This window comes from Nycticebus coucang, chromosome 9 (assembly GCF_027406575.1).
Source record: "Nycticebus coucang isolate mNycCou1 chromosome 9, mNycCou1.pri, whole genome shotgun sequence".
NCBI lineage: Eukaryota > Metazoa > Chordata > Mammalia > Primates > Lorisidae > Nycticebus > Nycticebus coucang.
The window spans coordinates 87,733,320-87,748,970 of NC_069788.1; the positions used below are offsets into that span (position 1 = coordinate 87,733,320).

General features: G+C 40.4%; 1 protein-coding gene across 3 annotated transcripts in view; it reads left to right on the top strand.

The window, feature by feature from the left end:
- The window catches only part of ATG2B (autophagy related 2B), a 94,822-nt gene that overhangs the window by 1,122 nt on the left and 78,049 nt on the right, over nt 1–15,651 (top strand). For all 3 annotated transcript variants that reach the window (XR_008382480.1, XM_053602598.1, XM_053602599.1), the window contains exon 2: nt 13,846–14,008. Coding sequence is in view for 2 of the 3 variants with exons in the window: in XM_053602598.1 (XP_053458573.1) it covers nt 13,846–14,008 (163 nt within the window). In the remaining variant the exon portion in view is untranslated. The remainder of the gene's footprint in view (nt 1–13,845; nt 14,009–15,651) is intronic.

Below are 15,651 nucleotides of genomic sequence, written 5' to 3' on the forward strand. Positions count from 1 at the left end.
AGCTTTTGCTTGATTATATGATTACAAGAGCAGTTTGTGTACCTAGCTTGTGAATGGTTATATGGCCCTAGCAGTGCTGTTTAGTTATGCTGCCCTGCCTCACGTGACAGACCGTAAAAGCAGGTGTTGCAAAAGCGCTGAATCTGCAGTTTTCAGACATTTTTAAAATCTGCTTTCTACTTGTTATTCAGCGGCTGTAGGTTGACTTATTGTGTCTTACAGGTGCTTCATGTGTATGTCAGTGCACCACATACAGTTGTACTTGCGTGTGTGTGTTGAATGCATAGTATTTTACTTGAAGTAATTTGCCTTGGGTTTGAAAAGAATGGAATGGCTTCTCTTTTCCTGACTCCTACTTCCTTAGCCACTGGAAAGCTTAGATTATATGACAACACCTTATTATGACCCTTAATTTGTTTTTTTAGTTTTATTTATTTTTTATTTTTTGATTGAGACAGTCTCACTTTGTCACCATCAGTAGAGTGCTGTGGCATCATAGCTCACAGCAACCTCAAACTCTTGGACTCAAGTGATTCTCTTGCCTCAACCTCCCTTGTAACTGGGACTACAAGAGCCTGCCGCAACCTGGCTTTTTTTTTGTTTGTTTAGCAGGCCTGGGCCAGATTTGAACCCACCAGCCCCAGAGCATGTGGCCGGTGCCATAGTCACTGAGCTTGGGGCTCCTAGCCTATGACCCTTAATTTGTACTAGGGAGTGTGAACACATACATAGTCTTATCAGTGATTAGATGACTTAAATAGGGAGAGTACACAAGATGATGGAAAAAACTCTGGTTTGAGGAGCAGAAAGACCCAGTCCCTCACCTGCATAGTTGAGGCTGCCATAATTCACCAAGTGATGTTGGACATAATAATTCACCTGAGTGGCTTGGCACCAGTCACATACACCAGAGCTGGCGGGTTTGAATCCAGCTAGGGCCTGCTAAACAAAATGACAACTACAACCAAAAAAAAAAAAAAAAAATAGCCCAGCGTTGTGACAGGTGCCTGTATTCCCAGCTACTTGGGAGGCTGAGGCAAGAGAATCGCTTAAGCCCAGGAGTTGGAGGTTTCTGTGAGCTGTGATGCCATGGCACTCTACCCAGGGCGACAGCTTGAGGCTCTGTCGCAAAAAAAAAAAAAAATCACCTGAGTTTAGTAAACATTAATGGAACATACACTTGATGGCAGATACCACATCAGGGTATTATATTGCTGTAATTCTTACCAGAAGTTTGGGATTCTTATGGATGTTTTTAAATTCAGCAATTTGTGATTCTATACTTTCGGTACAGTTATGAAAAGATTATCTTGAAGGAGAAAGGTTGTATATTTATTAAATGGCTTTGTGGATGGAGGGACTTTATGTGTTATTTTTTAATGACTTCATACGGCGTGGCCATAAAGTTCGTATGCAATTTGTATTAACTCTGTAAGGTGGCATTCTTATTACTATTTTATGGACTTAACATAATTTGCCCAAGTCACACATATAGCAATGGTTAGGTAGAATTCAAACCTATCAAGTCCAAGATGGACTTATATAATTTGCCCAAGTCACACATCTAGCAGTTGGTTAGGTAGAATTCAAACCTATCTAATTCCTAAGGCTGTGCTTTCTTCATTACGTCAAATGGACTTAGGTCAAAGGAAAGGTAGTTAATATTTATTGTGTATCTGTTTATTTGTGTGGTGGTTTTATTTGGTCCTCATGGGAAGTCAGAGGTAGTGATACGTGAATTTTAAAAGTTTTAACTTAAGGATTTTTTTTTTTTTTTTTGAGACAGAATCTCACTATGTCACCCTAGGTAGAGTGCTTGACGTCACAGCTCACAGCAACCTCAAATTCTTGGGCTTAAGCAATTTTCTGGCCTCAACTTACCAAGTAGCTGGGCCTACAGGTGCCTGCCACAACACCCAGCTATTTTTGTTGTTGTTGTAGTCATTGTTGCTTAGCTGGCCCAGGTTGGGGCTTCCAACCTGCCAACCTTGGTATATGTGGCCAGCACTGTAACCACTGCTAACGGGTGATGAGCCTAACTTAAGGATTTTTGGCAAAATGATTTATGATTTGACTTAATATGAGGATTTATGTTTTGTTCTCTTTGAGGTTAAAGGTTAATTATTTCTTTTATTTTTAGAGACAGAGTCTCACTTTATTGCCCTCAGTAGAGTGCTGTGGTGTCACACATTTCACAGCAACCTCTAACTCCTGGGCTTAGGCTATTCTCTTGCCTCAGCCTCCGGAGTAGCTGCGACTACAGCTGCCCGCCACAATGCCCGGCTATTTTTTTGTTGCTGTTTGGCCAGGGCTGTGTTTGAACCGGCCACCCTCAGTATATGGGGCTGGTGCCCTACCCACTGAGCCACAGGCGCTGCCCTGAGGGTAAAGGTTAATACAAATTGTATTATCAAAGCATCCAGTAAACATTTATTTATTTATTTTTGAGACAGGGTCTTACTCAGTTGCCCTGGAGTTGAGTGCCATCGCATGACTCGCAGCAATCTCAAACTGTTGGACTCAAACAGTCCTCTTTTCTCAGCCTCCCAAGTAGCTGGGACTACAAGCGCTTGCCACAACAGCCAGCTAGTTTTTCTCTTTTTTTTATAGAGATGGGGTCTTGCTTTGCTCAGGCTGGTTTTGAATTCCTGAGCTCAGGTAATCCATTCCCCTCAGCCTCCCAGAGTGCTAGGATTACAGGTGCAGTAAACATTTGTGGTTGCTGATTTGTTTATTTTGGTATGCTGTATTGATTACTAAGATAAGATAAATTTATTTATTATAGGTGTAATTTTTCAAAATTCTGATATGAAATTCAGTTACTTTTGAAATTTGATTTCAATGATTTTCAGGACTGAAAAAAGATGTCTACAATGGAATAATTGCATCATTGATTGTATTAGTAATGTTTCAGTTATTAGCTATCAATTATGCAAAGAATTTTGTTAAAATTGGTAGACATTCCCTTCCTCCTTGATCTCAGTTATTCTGTTATTCTTGCTAAGACATTTTGCGAATGTGTACACATGTAAAAATTAGATTTACTTATTTATTTATTGAGAGACAGAGGCTCACTATGTCGCCCTTGGTTGAGTGCTGTGGCGTCACAGTGCACAGTAACCTCAAACTGTTGGGCTCAAGCAGTTCTCCTCTTCAGCCTCCCAGGTAGCTGGGACTACAGGTCCCCGCCACAATGCCTAGCTACTTTTTTGTTGTAGTTGTCATTGTTTAGCTGGCTCGGGCTGGGTTCGAACCTGCTAGCCTGGGTGTATGTGGCTGGTGCTGTAACCACTGTGCTGCAGGTGCCAAGCCTAGATTTATGTTTTCTTTTCTTTTCTTTTTGAGACAGAGTCTCACAAGTCGCCCAGGGTAGAGTGCTGTGGTGTCATAGCTCACAGCAACTCAAACTCTTGGGCTCAAGCAATTCTCTTCCTTAACCTTTCAAGTAGCTGGGACTACAGGCACCCCCTTTACCCTCCGCAGTGCCAGGCTATTTTAAGAGATGGGGGACTCGCTTTTGCTCACGCAGTCTACCTGCCTTAGCCTCCCAAAGTGCTAGGATTGCAGGCATGAGCCACCATGCCCAGCCTGAAAATTAGATTTAAAGCCAACTTTTTAAAGTCATTGTTCAGAAGACTTTTAGATTGGTTGAAATAATCTGTTTTGAAACCTTTTGTAACCTAGGTAGATAATGACAAAGAATAGTGTCTTTAACAGACATTTTCAGCGACAAAATTATGGAACAATGGAAACATTTCCAAATAGATTTTCAAAATGTTTTCCTCATAGTACAAATAGCCTTGAAAAGCAGTTGCTTTCTTACTCATTGTTAAAGTGTTATCTTTATTTTTAATTGTTTGTTTATTTATTTTTTGAGACAAAGTCTTACTCTTTTGCCCTGGGTAGAGTGCTGTTACATCATGTCATAGCTCACAGCAAACTCAGACCCCTGGGCTGAAGTCATCCTCTTGCCTCAGCCTCCCAAGTAGCTGGTACTACAGGCACCTGCCACAACACCCAGCTATTTTTTTTTTTAGACAGGGTCTCAATCTAGCTCTCAGGCTGGTCTCAAACTCCTGAGCTCAGGCAGTCCACTCACCTCAGCCTCCCAGAGTACTAGGATTATAGGCATGAGCCACTATATTGGCCATTATCTTTATTTTGAAAAGACAGGTTGTGTTTTTGTGTTTTGGAAAATAACCTGCTAGGTACCATGTACTACTGTTAGTTGTTTGTCATCCCATAAATGGTCAGCATATTTAGAACTATTCTCTGTGTAATAAGAAATGGCTTACCTTTATATTCAACTCTTAAATACTTGGCCATAAAGCCAGGAAATCAGAATGTTATTGTAATTCACTGTCATTTTGCAATGATTATACTGTTTAAAGGTCTGTTTATTATGTAGAATGTCAATTTCAGTGTGCTAAAATGGAACATCTAACTGAGGGCATTTTTTCCATTATGGAATCGTAGTGTTCTTTTTGTACCAGTTTGATACATCAGTATGGCCTGATGAGGTGCCATTTGTATATTAAATGTGATACAACTTTTGAAAAATTTAATATAGAATCTCATTTTATTTTCATGTCACTATGAATCATCTGGTATACTCTGGGATATATGTGTATACACCCCATTTTGGAGATCCCTACCTTAAACAGAGCATAAAGTGGAGGGAGGAATAAAGGGATTTGGAACTGTTCCATAGTTGTAATGGGTGGTCTTAAGTTTCATGAGCTCCTTGTCCCTAGAAGTTATTAAAACTGCAAAATGTTGAAAGGAGGAAATTCTGTTTGGGTAGAAAGTTGGATTTAATGGTTCATTCTTTTCTAGCTCTTTAACCTGTGACATTATTTTTAATTTTTAAATTTTTATTTATTTTCTTGGGACCATTTTACTCTGTTGGCCAGGCTAGAGTGCCATGGTGTTAGCCTAGCTCACAGCAACCTCAAACTCCTGGGCTTAAGCAATCCTTCAGCCTTGGCCTCCCAAGTGCTAAGTTTACAGGGTGAGCTACCACGTCTGGCCTATTTTTATTTTTTAAGCGGGATGTCCTTCATTAAGATTCAATACATTTATTGAGCTCTTAGCGTGTACCCCCTGTGAGGGGTGGGAGGATATAGCAGTAAACTAAGCAAATACTCTTTTCTCACAGGACCTCAGAATGCCTAGAAAGGTAGACATTAACTACTTATTACACTGAGGTCTTTTAATACTCTGTTTTGATTGTTGCTTATACTTTATTAGTATATGTAATAAAATTGTCTTCAGTTTAAGAAACATTGATTGTTAATTACTTGTCAAATGCCGCATAGAGAGTGTTACCTTCTCTTTTTCTGTTTACTTGCATGAAGCTCACTGATGATTATTAAAAGCAAAATGGCTTTAAACAAAACAATAAAATCTCTGAGGGACCCTACAATAGGACATTTATTTGGTGAGTGGATCAGGTGGCTCCAATTTAAGAATCATTGAGTCACACTGATACACTAGTGAGTATATCAGTGAGGAAAGTGTTGCCTGAGCTATAATAGGGAATTAATTGGGCCAAGTAGGTTGAAAATTTTGTGCTACACATACAGACTTTGGATTTTCACAGAATGAGTCAATTTCAAAGTATCTTATGTTATTATCTTATGCTTATGTTCACTTAGGTAAAATCCTAAGTGAATATAAGGTTGTGCAGAAGTGTAACCTATTTAAACATCTTTTTTTTTTTTTTTATGAGACAAGAATTTCACTACATTGCCCTCGGTAGAGTGCTGTGGTGTCATAGCTCACAGCAACCTCATACTCTTGGGCTTAAGCAATTCTCTTGCCTCAGCCTCCCAAGTAGATGGGACTATAGGCACCTGCCACAATGCCCGACTATTTTAGAGGTGGGGTCTTGCTCTTGCTCAGGCTGGTCTCAAACCTGTAAGCTCCAGCAGTCCACCTGCCTTGGCCTCCCAGAGTGCTATAACAGGCGTGAGCCGCTGCACCTGGTCCTTTTTTTTTTGAGACTCTCAAACTGTTGGCCCTGGGTAGAGTGCTGTACCATCATAGCTTATAGCAACCTCCAACTCTTGGGCTCAAGCAATCCTCGTGCCTTGTTTTTTTTTTTTTTTTGAGACTCTCAAACTGTTGGCCCTGGGTAGAGTGCTGTACCATCATAGCTTGTAGCAACCTCCAACTCTTGGGCTCAAGCAATCCTCGTGCCTTGTTTTTTTTTTTTTTTAGTAGAGATGGGGTCTTGCTTTTGCTCAGGCTGGTATTGAATTCTTGAGCTCAAGCAATCCACCCACTTCGACCTCCCAGAGTGCTAGGATTATAGGCGTGAGCCACTGCACTTGGCCTCAAAGTTTTATTTATGGAAATACTTGATACATGAACAAAAAGTTCTGAATTTACTTTTTTGTCTTATGGGTCTTTTTTGTGTGTCAAATGCCCTAAATTTAAAAAAAAATACAAAAAATCTGAAACACAGAAAAGAATCTTGCATGACTGTATCTTGAGGCACAAGGTTGGTAGTGAAATAGGAACTACCAAAGAAGGACCAGGTTTGGCCTTACCCTTGTGAGTAGTGGGGTGGGGGATGAGGCAGGAGGAGATTGAGATTGGATGGAGAATAAGTTTAACCGTATTGATTTTTGAGGGAGCTTTGGAACATCCAGGTATAGGAGACAGTGGGACCTATGTGATGATTTGAGTTGATAAAGATTTGGGAGTTATCAGGATGTTAGAGTGAATAAAACAGTGGAAGGAGATGGTACAGCACAAAATGCATGGTTACTATGTAGATTAGGTTGATAAGGCAGAAAAAGCTGTGAAGATGAAACTCAGATGAATACCACCATTTTAAGTGGTAAAGGATTGGAAAAAAAGACTGAGTATGAAGTGTTACAAAGTGGGCCAGGTTTGGTGGCTCATGCCTATAATCCTAGCACTCTGGGAGGCAGACGTGGGTGGATTGCTTGAGCTCTTGAAACCAGCCTGAGCTCTTAAGAGTGTGACCCCGTCTCAAAAACATAATCAGGTGTCGTAGCAGGTGCCTGCAGTCCCAGCTATTTGGAAGACTGGGGCAAGGGAATCACTTGAACCCAGGAGTTGGAAGTTGCTGTGAGCTATGACCCTAGTGCACTCTACTGAGGGTGACAAAGTAAGACTCTGTCTCAACAAAAACCAAACAAAACAAAAAAAAGGAGAATGGTTGTAGGAGGTACATGACGATGAAAATTCATGGAAGATGAGGACTAAACATTGTTCACTGCATTTGTCAATGTAATGGCAGTTAAGAGCAGGTTCAGAGGAGCTGAGGAGAGTTAGAAGGCAGATTATAATTTGTGGTTTGAGCAAATAACTACTTGAGTACAGAAAGAAATGGAATCAGAGTTTATTAGTTTGCTTTTGAACATAGTTGTGAACATTATTAAGCAGAGTGAGACGCCCTGCCTCTAAAAATATGTATATAACATGTATTTTTCACTTAGTGGGATCTAAATATCCATCATTGTTTATTTAAAAATGCTTGAATAGCTCTTCATTAACAGTTGGCAACTTAACATTGTATCTTTTCCCATTGAAACCATACATCCATTATGCTTCCTCTGCAAAATTCTATTGTAATTTATATATGCATTTTATGCGTAAGTCCTTTGTTGTTCACACTGTCATTTCTCTATAATAAAAATAGGTCTATAAATTGAAATTGATCATACTAAGCATTTTTTTCATATTAAACATTTTGCTGTTACCATTAGGCTTTTGCATTAAGTGACTTTTTTAGTATGACGTTTAAATTCCTTTAATGATACTTAAGTATTTTTAAGTTGGTTTCCTCTTTTTTTTTGAGACAGAGACTCAAGCTGTCACCTGCGTAGAGTGCCATGTCATCACAGCTCATAGCAACCTCCAATTCCTGGGCTCAAGCGATTCTCCTGCCTCTGCCTCCCAAGGTTTAGGACCTTACTGTACACCACCATAGAGTTTTAACACTGTACACTTAGGCTGTACTGCATTTATTAAAAATATTTTTTCTTCCATAATAAACTAACCTTATTTACTATAACTTAAAATTTGTAAATGTTTACATTTTTAAAACTTCTTTTATAGTAGAGTACTAAGAATAGCTTAAGACACATTGTATAGCAGTACAAAGATATTTTCTTTATATTCTTATTCTATAAGCTTTTTTCTATTTTTAAAGTTTTTAATTTAACCTTTTAAAGTTTATTTCTAAAAATTGAGACACACATACATTACCCTAGGCCTGCACAAGGTTGGGATCATTGGTGTCACTGTCTTTTTACCTTTTTACCTGGTCCCACTGGAAGATCTTCATGTTATAGGGACTATAACATTCAGGAACTGTTATCTCCTGTGATATTAGTGTCTTCCAGATACTTTCCGAAGGACTTGCCCAAGGCTCTTTTTACAGTTAAAAAAGTACAAGTAGAAAGAATACACTCTAAAATAATGACAAAAGTATAGTAAATACATAAAGCAGTAATGTTTATTATCATTATCAAGTAGTATTTACTGTAAATAATTGTATGTGCTATACTTCTATATGACTAGCAGTGTAGTGGGTTTGTTTACACCAGCATTACCACAAACATGAAAAATCTTTTGTGCTGAGAGGTCATGATGGTTACAATGTCACTAGCTGATAGGAAGTTTTCAAAACCTCCTTTTTTTTTAAGAGGTGACAGTTTATTGGGAAGGTGACTGGTCAAGAGTCATCAGTGCAGCGGTCCCCCCTACCCCCAGGGCAGGTCAGTCCAGTGTGCTCCCTGGCAAGAGGATCTCTTGAGCCCAAGAGTTTGAGGTTGCTGTGAGCTATGACGCCACGGCACTCTACCAAGGGAGCTCCTTTTTTTTTTTTTTTTGGACAGTGGTGTAAGGTAAGGTCCTAAACCTTCAGATTCACTCACAGCTCACTCACTGACTCACCCAGAGCAACTTCCGGACACATAAGCTACAGAGTCACACTGCGTCGCCCTTGGTAGAGTGCTGTGGTGTTATAGCTCACAGCAACCTCAAACTCTTGGGCTCAAGAGATCCTCTTGCCTCAGCCTCCCGAGTAGCTGTGACTACCACAACACTCCACTGTTGTTTTTTTTTTTTTTTAGACATTGTCTCATTATGTCTGACCTGGGTAGAGTGCCATGGTGTCACACCTCACAGCAACCTCCACCTCTTGGGCTCAAGTGATTCTCTTGCCTTAGACTCCCAAGTTGTTGGGACTACTGGTGGCTGCCATAACGGCCTGGCTATTTTTTAGAGATGAGGGTCTCACTCTTGCTCAGGCTAGTCTCAGATGAGCTCAAGTGATCCACCCACCTTAGCCTCCCAGACTGCTGGGATTATAGACATGAGTCACTGCATCAGCCTTCCATTTTAATCTTACAGGATCATTGCCCTGTATGTGGTCTGTTGTTGGCTACACGTCATTTTGTGGAGTGTTGTTTTGTGGAGCGTGACTGTATTTCCTTCAGATAATCCTTAGGCTTTAACAGTTAAAATTTTCCCTGTAGATTGTATTTATAATATTGTAAGTGCATACTTGGTCAAAACAATGTAAACAGACGTTTTGGTAATTATAAAAACTGTTACTAGAAATAAATTTCTTAACGATGTGGGTGGGTTATGTTAATGCAGTGGTCTCCTACCTTTTGGCACCAGGGACCAGTTTCACTGGAGACAATTTTTCTGTGGGGAGTGGGGGAGCAGGGGAAGGTGAGGAATGGGGGCTGGAGGGTGCACAGGGGGAGGATGGGACAGGAGGTGGAGCTCAGGCAGTGATGCCAGCGCAGGGAGCAGCTGTCAGTGCAGCTGTGCGCTCGCCGCATACACCAGGGTTGGCGGGTTCGAACTCTGCCCCGGCCTGCTAAACAATGACAGCTATAACAAAAAAATAGCCAGGCATCGTGGCGGGCGCCTGTACTCCCAGCTACTTGGGTGGCTGAGGCAAGAGAATCACTTAAGCGCAAGAGTTTGAGGTAGCTGTGAGTGGTGATGCCATAGTACTCTACCAAGGGCGACATAATTAGACTCTGTCTCAAAAAAAAAAAAAAAATACAATTATAGCTTTGCTTGCTTGCCCGCTGCTCACCTCCTGCTGTGTGACCTGGTTCCTAACAGGACTGGGCTGTGGACTGGAACCTTTTTGGCACCAGGTGCCAGTTTTGTGGAAGACAATTTTTCTATGGAAGAAGGGGGCTGGGACAAGAGGCAGAGCTCAGTGGTGATATTGTGTGGCCCAGTTCCTAATAGGCCATGGCCGAGGGGTTACTGCAGAGTTATTGCACCCACAGGTGAATATACTTACAGCTAGAATTCATAGGGCTTAGCATTAATTTTATTCTGAATTTTGAAAATAGATAGAAGCTTGAGAAATACTTATGTCATAAGTAAGTAGATGACAACCGAAGGATTTTGCAGTAGCAGTACCACTTAGTTTTTTGAATTTCTTTAAGTTGTTATTATCCAAAAAATGTGTAACAGAGGAAAAGACCAGAAAACGTACTACTGGTCCTGTCTGGAGGTTTTTATACATTGGACGATACAATAAGATAGGATTTAGGAAAGGAGAAAGATACAGTCTTTTGGCTAAGTGGGAGAAGGAAGGTTATGTAAAGGCCTGGGGACAGGAGACCCCATGTGATGCCTCCCAATACGTGTGTGCGTGTTCTTCTCAGTCAATTTCAGAAAAGGTTGTATTTGAAGATTGAGAATCTGGATGTTTATACCTCAAAACCATATATGCCAGGGTGGCGCCTGTGGCTCAGTGAGTAGGGCGCCGGCCCCATATGCCGAGGGTGGCGGGTTCAAACCCAGCCCCGGCCAAACTGCAACAACAACAAAAAAAAACAAACCATATATGCCCATGTACTTTTTGGAAAGTCTTTAGGATTACACGAACTTCAACCTGAAGAAAGCCCTTTAAAGTAGTAATCAAAAATCAGCCAACCTAAAAATCAGCTATGCTAATCCTTTTTTAGGATGTAGACAAAGAAATACAATACTCCTCTATGAAACATGGCATATTTTTTTTTAAGGTTTGTTGTTTTAAAAAGTACAATGTAAAAATTTTGCTTTGGCTCAGCGCCTGTAGCTCAGTGCATAGGGCACCAGCCACATACACCGAAGCTGGTGGGTTCGAGCCCGGCCTGGCCTGCTAAACAACAATGACAACTGCAACTAAAAAAGTAGCTGGGTGTTGTGGCTGGTGCCTGTAGTCCCAAGCTACTTGAGAAGCTGAGGCAAGAGAATCGCTTAAGCCCAAGAGTGTGAGGTTGCTGTGAACTGTGACACCACGGCACTCTACCGAGGATGATAAAGTGAGACTCTGTCTCAAAAAAAATTTTTTTTTTTGCTTTGAATTGTTCTGATTAAATTTGCATTCATTTGTCTTCCTTCTGTTAGAGTCTTATTTGCTCTAACACGGCACCAAAATTGCTTTTAGTGGGATCACCAAGGCTTTAATATCACTGAATCCAGGGGACATTTAATAGTCTTTGACTTCTTGTTAGCTTTTGTTACACTTAACCAATCGGAAAAGCACATCTTGTCTTTCTACAGTTTCTTGGGACAAGACGTTCTCTTGATTTTCCTTCTACTTCTATTTGCTCTTTTTTTGTAGTTTGATTTTCAGGCTCTTCTTTCTTTTTGATTTTCAGGCTCTTCTTTCTTAACCTATTTCTTAAATGTTGGTGTTTTCTAGAATTCTGCCTTGGGCCTCCTATCATTTTATTCAAGTTCCCAAAGGGACCTCTCCTCACTCTGTGGCTTCAGTTAATGCCCATCTACATCTCCAGTCTGTGTGGCTGTCCTGCCTGATCTTTGGACTAGTATATCTGGCTGGGTCATGTGTCCTTGACACTGCCACCTACATGTTTCCTCAAATGCACACTTTGAAACTGAACCCCTCACCCACCCACCCCAATCTGCTTCAATAGGTTTCTCTATCTCAGTGAATGGCACCTCTATGTAAATGGCTCCACAGGCCATCCTGAGTGTCACTCTTTTTGCAACCTCATACTCCTGGGCTCAAGCAATTTTCTTACCTCCGCTTGCCTAGTAGCTGTGTATACAGGTGCCTGCCACACCTGGTATTTATTTTTTTTGTTTAGCAGGCCCAGGCTGGGTTCAAACCCACCAGCTCCAGTGCATGTGGCTGGCACCCTAACTGCTGAGCTATGAGTATCATTCTTTTTTTTTTTACGAGTTAATTTTTATGTCTAAGCACAAGGATAATGAAATATGTTTTCCATGCAAAATATTATATACATTAACATAGAGTGGTAACAATGCAGTGTAGGTTTCCTGGGAAGCAGACCTTGATGGAAATGTACATGCAGGGAGTGTATTGTGCAGTGCTGTCTAGACGAGGAGCAGTGAGTGGAAGAATGAAGCAGAATAGAGCAAGAAGTTGAACTGTACAGAAGTCCCAACACTGTCATTCTTAATTCCTTCTTTTCTTTACCCCTCATGATGCCAATTCTTTTTTTTTTTTTTTTTTTTTTGAGATGGAGTCTCACTTTGTCGCCCTTTGGTAGAGTGCCGTGGCATCACACCTCTGAGCAACCTCAGACTCTTGGGCTCAAGCGATTCTCTTGCCTCAGCCTTCCAAGTAGCTGGGACTACAGGTGCCCGCCTGTTTATTTTTAGAGATGGGGACTCACTTTAGCTCAGGCTGGTCCTGAACCTGTGAACTCAGGTGATCCACCTGCCTTGGCCTCTGAGAGTGCTGGGATTACAGGCGTGAGCCACCACGCTCGGCCCAATTAATTCTTCTACTTACTAAGAAGTCCGACTATGTTAGGAAAATCCATCCACTTCTAGCTGTTGCTATCCTTGCAAAACCAATTTTTCTAGCTTCTGTAACTCATAAAAATCTTCCTGTATTTTGCTTTTCTTTAATTCATGCTGTATATGGGAGCAAGAGAGGCCCATTAAAAGTTTCAATCTCATCATAGTGTCCTTGGTTAAAATCCTTCAATGCTTCACATTGCCCTTAAGGTAAATTTCAGGCACTTTAATACTGTGGTTCCCAACCCCTGACCCTGGACCAGTAGGAGCCAGGCCCTAGAGCTCTGCCTCTCCCAGTCTTTCTCCACGGAAGGATTGTCTTCCTTGAAACTTAGGAACCGGGCTACATAGCAGGAGGTGAACAGCATTGATGAAGTGAAGAGCTTCAACTATATTAACAGCTGCTAGCTGCTTCCCATGACACCCATTACTGCCTGAGCTCTGCCTAACCCCCAGCCAAACTCTGCTGGGCAGCCCCCCTTACCTCTGTTGGTCTTTAGAAAAATTGTTTTCCACAACACCATCCCTGGTGCCAAAATATTTGGGGACCGCAGCTTTAACATCTATTACAGAGCTCTTTGGATCCTACTCTCCTTTATCTGTGTAGCTTTATCTCTGGCTCTTTGCTCTGGTACACTAAAGCCTAAAGGAAATTTTCTTTTGCAAGTGTTCGTGTGTATCAGATGTGTGTGCTCGTGCTGCTCTGACTTCTGCTTTCTTTGAATGCTTCCACATGCTTATGTCTCTGCCTGGACTAGTCTATCAGTTTAAAATAGCACTCCCTCAATTGGCCTTCCTTGAATCTCCAAGTTAGGTTCCATTATGTGCTCAAATAGCACGGTGTATTCCCTCTGTTATACAACTCATCACACTTCATGTATCTCTTTCAAGGTGTACTATCTGGTGAGCTTAGTAAGGATTGGGAATCGTCTATCTTGGTTTCTGCTGTGTTTCTCTCTAGTGCCTGACACGTGACATAATTGATGTGTTTAACAATTTCATGTTCTTGTTTTTACGATTTCATAATTAACTTGGTTTTCTTCTCTTTAGTGTCTCAATGAAATCCTGGAGTCAGCAGATGCACCTTTAGAAGTCACTGAAGGATTCATTCAGTCAATTTCTCTGTCAGTTCCATGGGGCTCTTTGCTACAGGATAATTGTGCACTGGAAGTGAGAGGGTTAGAAATGGTCTTTCGACCTAGACCTCGACTAGGTAGGTGTGTTATATGTCTGTGTTTTATTTGTTTCTATTTTTATCCTTCAAAGATTAGGAAAATTATGTGGTTGCATTAAATTCAATATTTGATTCATTGTTTTGCATTTATAAGATTTTCAGTTGATAAAATACTAAGACTATGTAAGATGTCATTCTGTCTTTGGAGTTGCTTGTATTCCTATTTATTCATAGAAACTTGAGTAATCAGATGATTTGGTTTATGTAATTATTGTCACCAGTTATCTTATCTAAAGTGATTTGTGTTCTAAAAAGTTTTGTGTGAGAAAGCAAGGAAGAGTATTTGTGGATTGATGAAAAATGTTAAAATTTACAGGATTGGGCTTTAAGGGACTTCCACTGGCCAAATCTGGGACAACCTGAGTATTAAAAAGAATAATGACAATAATGGATTATAATGCACTAAATACTAAACCTAAGTACATACTGATACAAATAAGTAAGTATATGAGAGAGACAAGGAGAAGGAATGCTCTTCTGTGTAGTAGAATACATACTTAAAAATATAGAAAAGATAATAGAATTGATACATCTAGGGAGGGGAGGGAGGGGGGCGGAGGGAGGGTGATTGGTGGGATTACACCTGCGATGCATCTTACAAGGGTGCCTGTGAAATTTGGTAAATGTAGAATATAAATGTCTTAACACAATAACTAAGAAAATGCCAGGAAGGCTATGTTAACCAGTGTGATGAAAATGTGTCAAACGGTCTATGAAACCAGTGTATGGTGCCCCATGATTGCATTAATGTACACAGCTATGATTTAATAATAAAAAAAATAGAAAAAAAAATAGAATTGATACATTTAAGAAGTGAAAGGTAGTTAGTGTGAAATGACAGAATTATAACCCCAAGTGCTGACCAAACTAAAGTTTAATTTATGCTTAGTAGAATTATAGTGACCTATATTTTGATAATTGGTAATGTATGCATGGCATGGAAATCCCCTTTAACAATCTGGTATTAAATTTATAAGAATATCCTATATTTTAACCATTATGAGTAGACAATGAGTCACACTTTTAAATATTTTTCCCTTACTTTTAAAATGTTTCATTAGAAGGGCTTTTTTTTTTTTTTTTTTTGCCGTTGCCATTGTGTTTTAGCTGGTCTGGGCTGGGTTCAAACCTACCAGCCTTGGTGTATGTGGCCGGCACCCTACCCACTGAACTATGGGTGCTGCCTAGAAGGGCTTTTAAATTCCATTTCAGAAGGCAGTAATTCTAGTAATCTCTGTCAGTTTGTTTTGAATAATGTAAGGAGGTGTAGTAGAATTTTCTCATGTGGGAAAATCTGGAAATGATTTTTGACAGTTTGTGTTTTCTTCTCCAGTGATGCTCTTTTATTTTACCTACATTTATACTGATTTCCATAGCCCTGATCATCTAAAATGCCTCAGTGTAGAAGATTAACCCCTTAGCTTTCACCATGGTAAGAAAGCTCAGTAGTTGTCTACTAATTCTTCTTAATCATATCTTATTTTCTTCACTATATTGTAAGTTCTCCGAGGGAAGAATTCATAATTATTTTTCTCTCCCCTACAGCAGGGTTAGCAGACTATGGCCTGCAGGCAGAATTGGGCCTGACCTAACACCTGTTTCTGTAAATAAAAGTTTTTTGG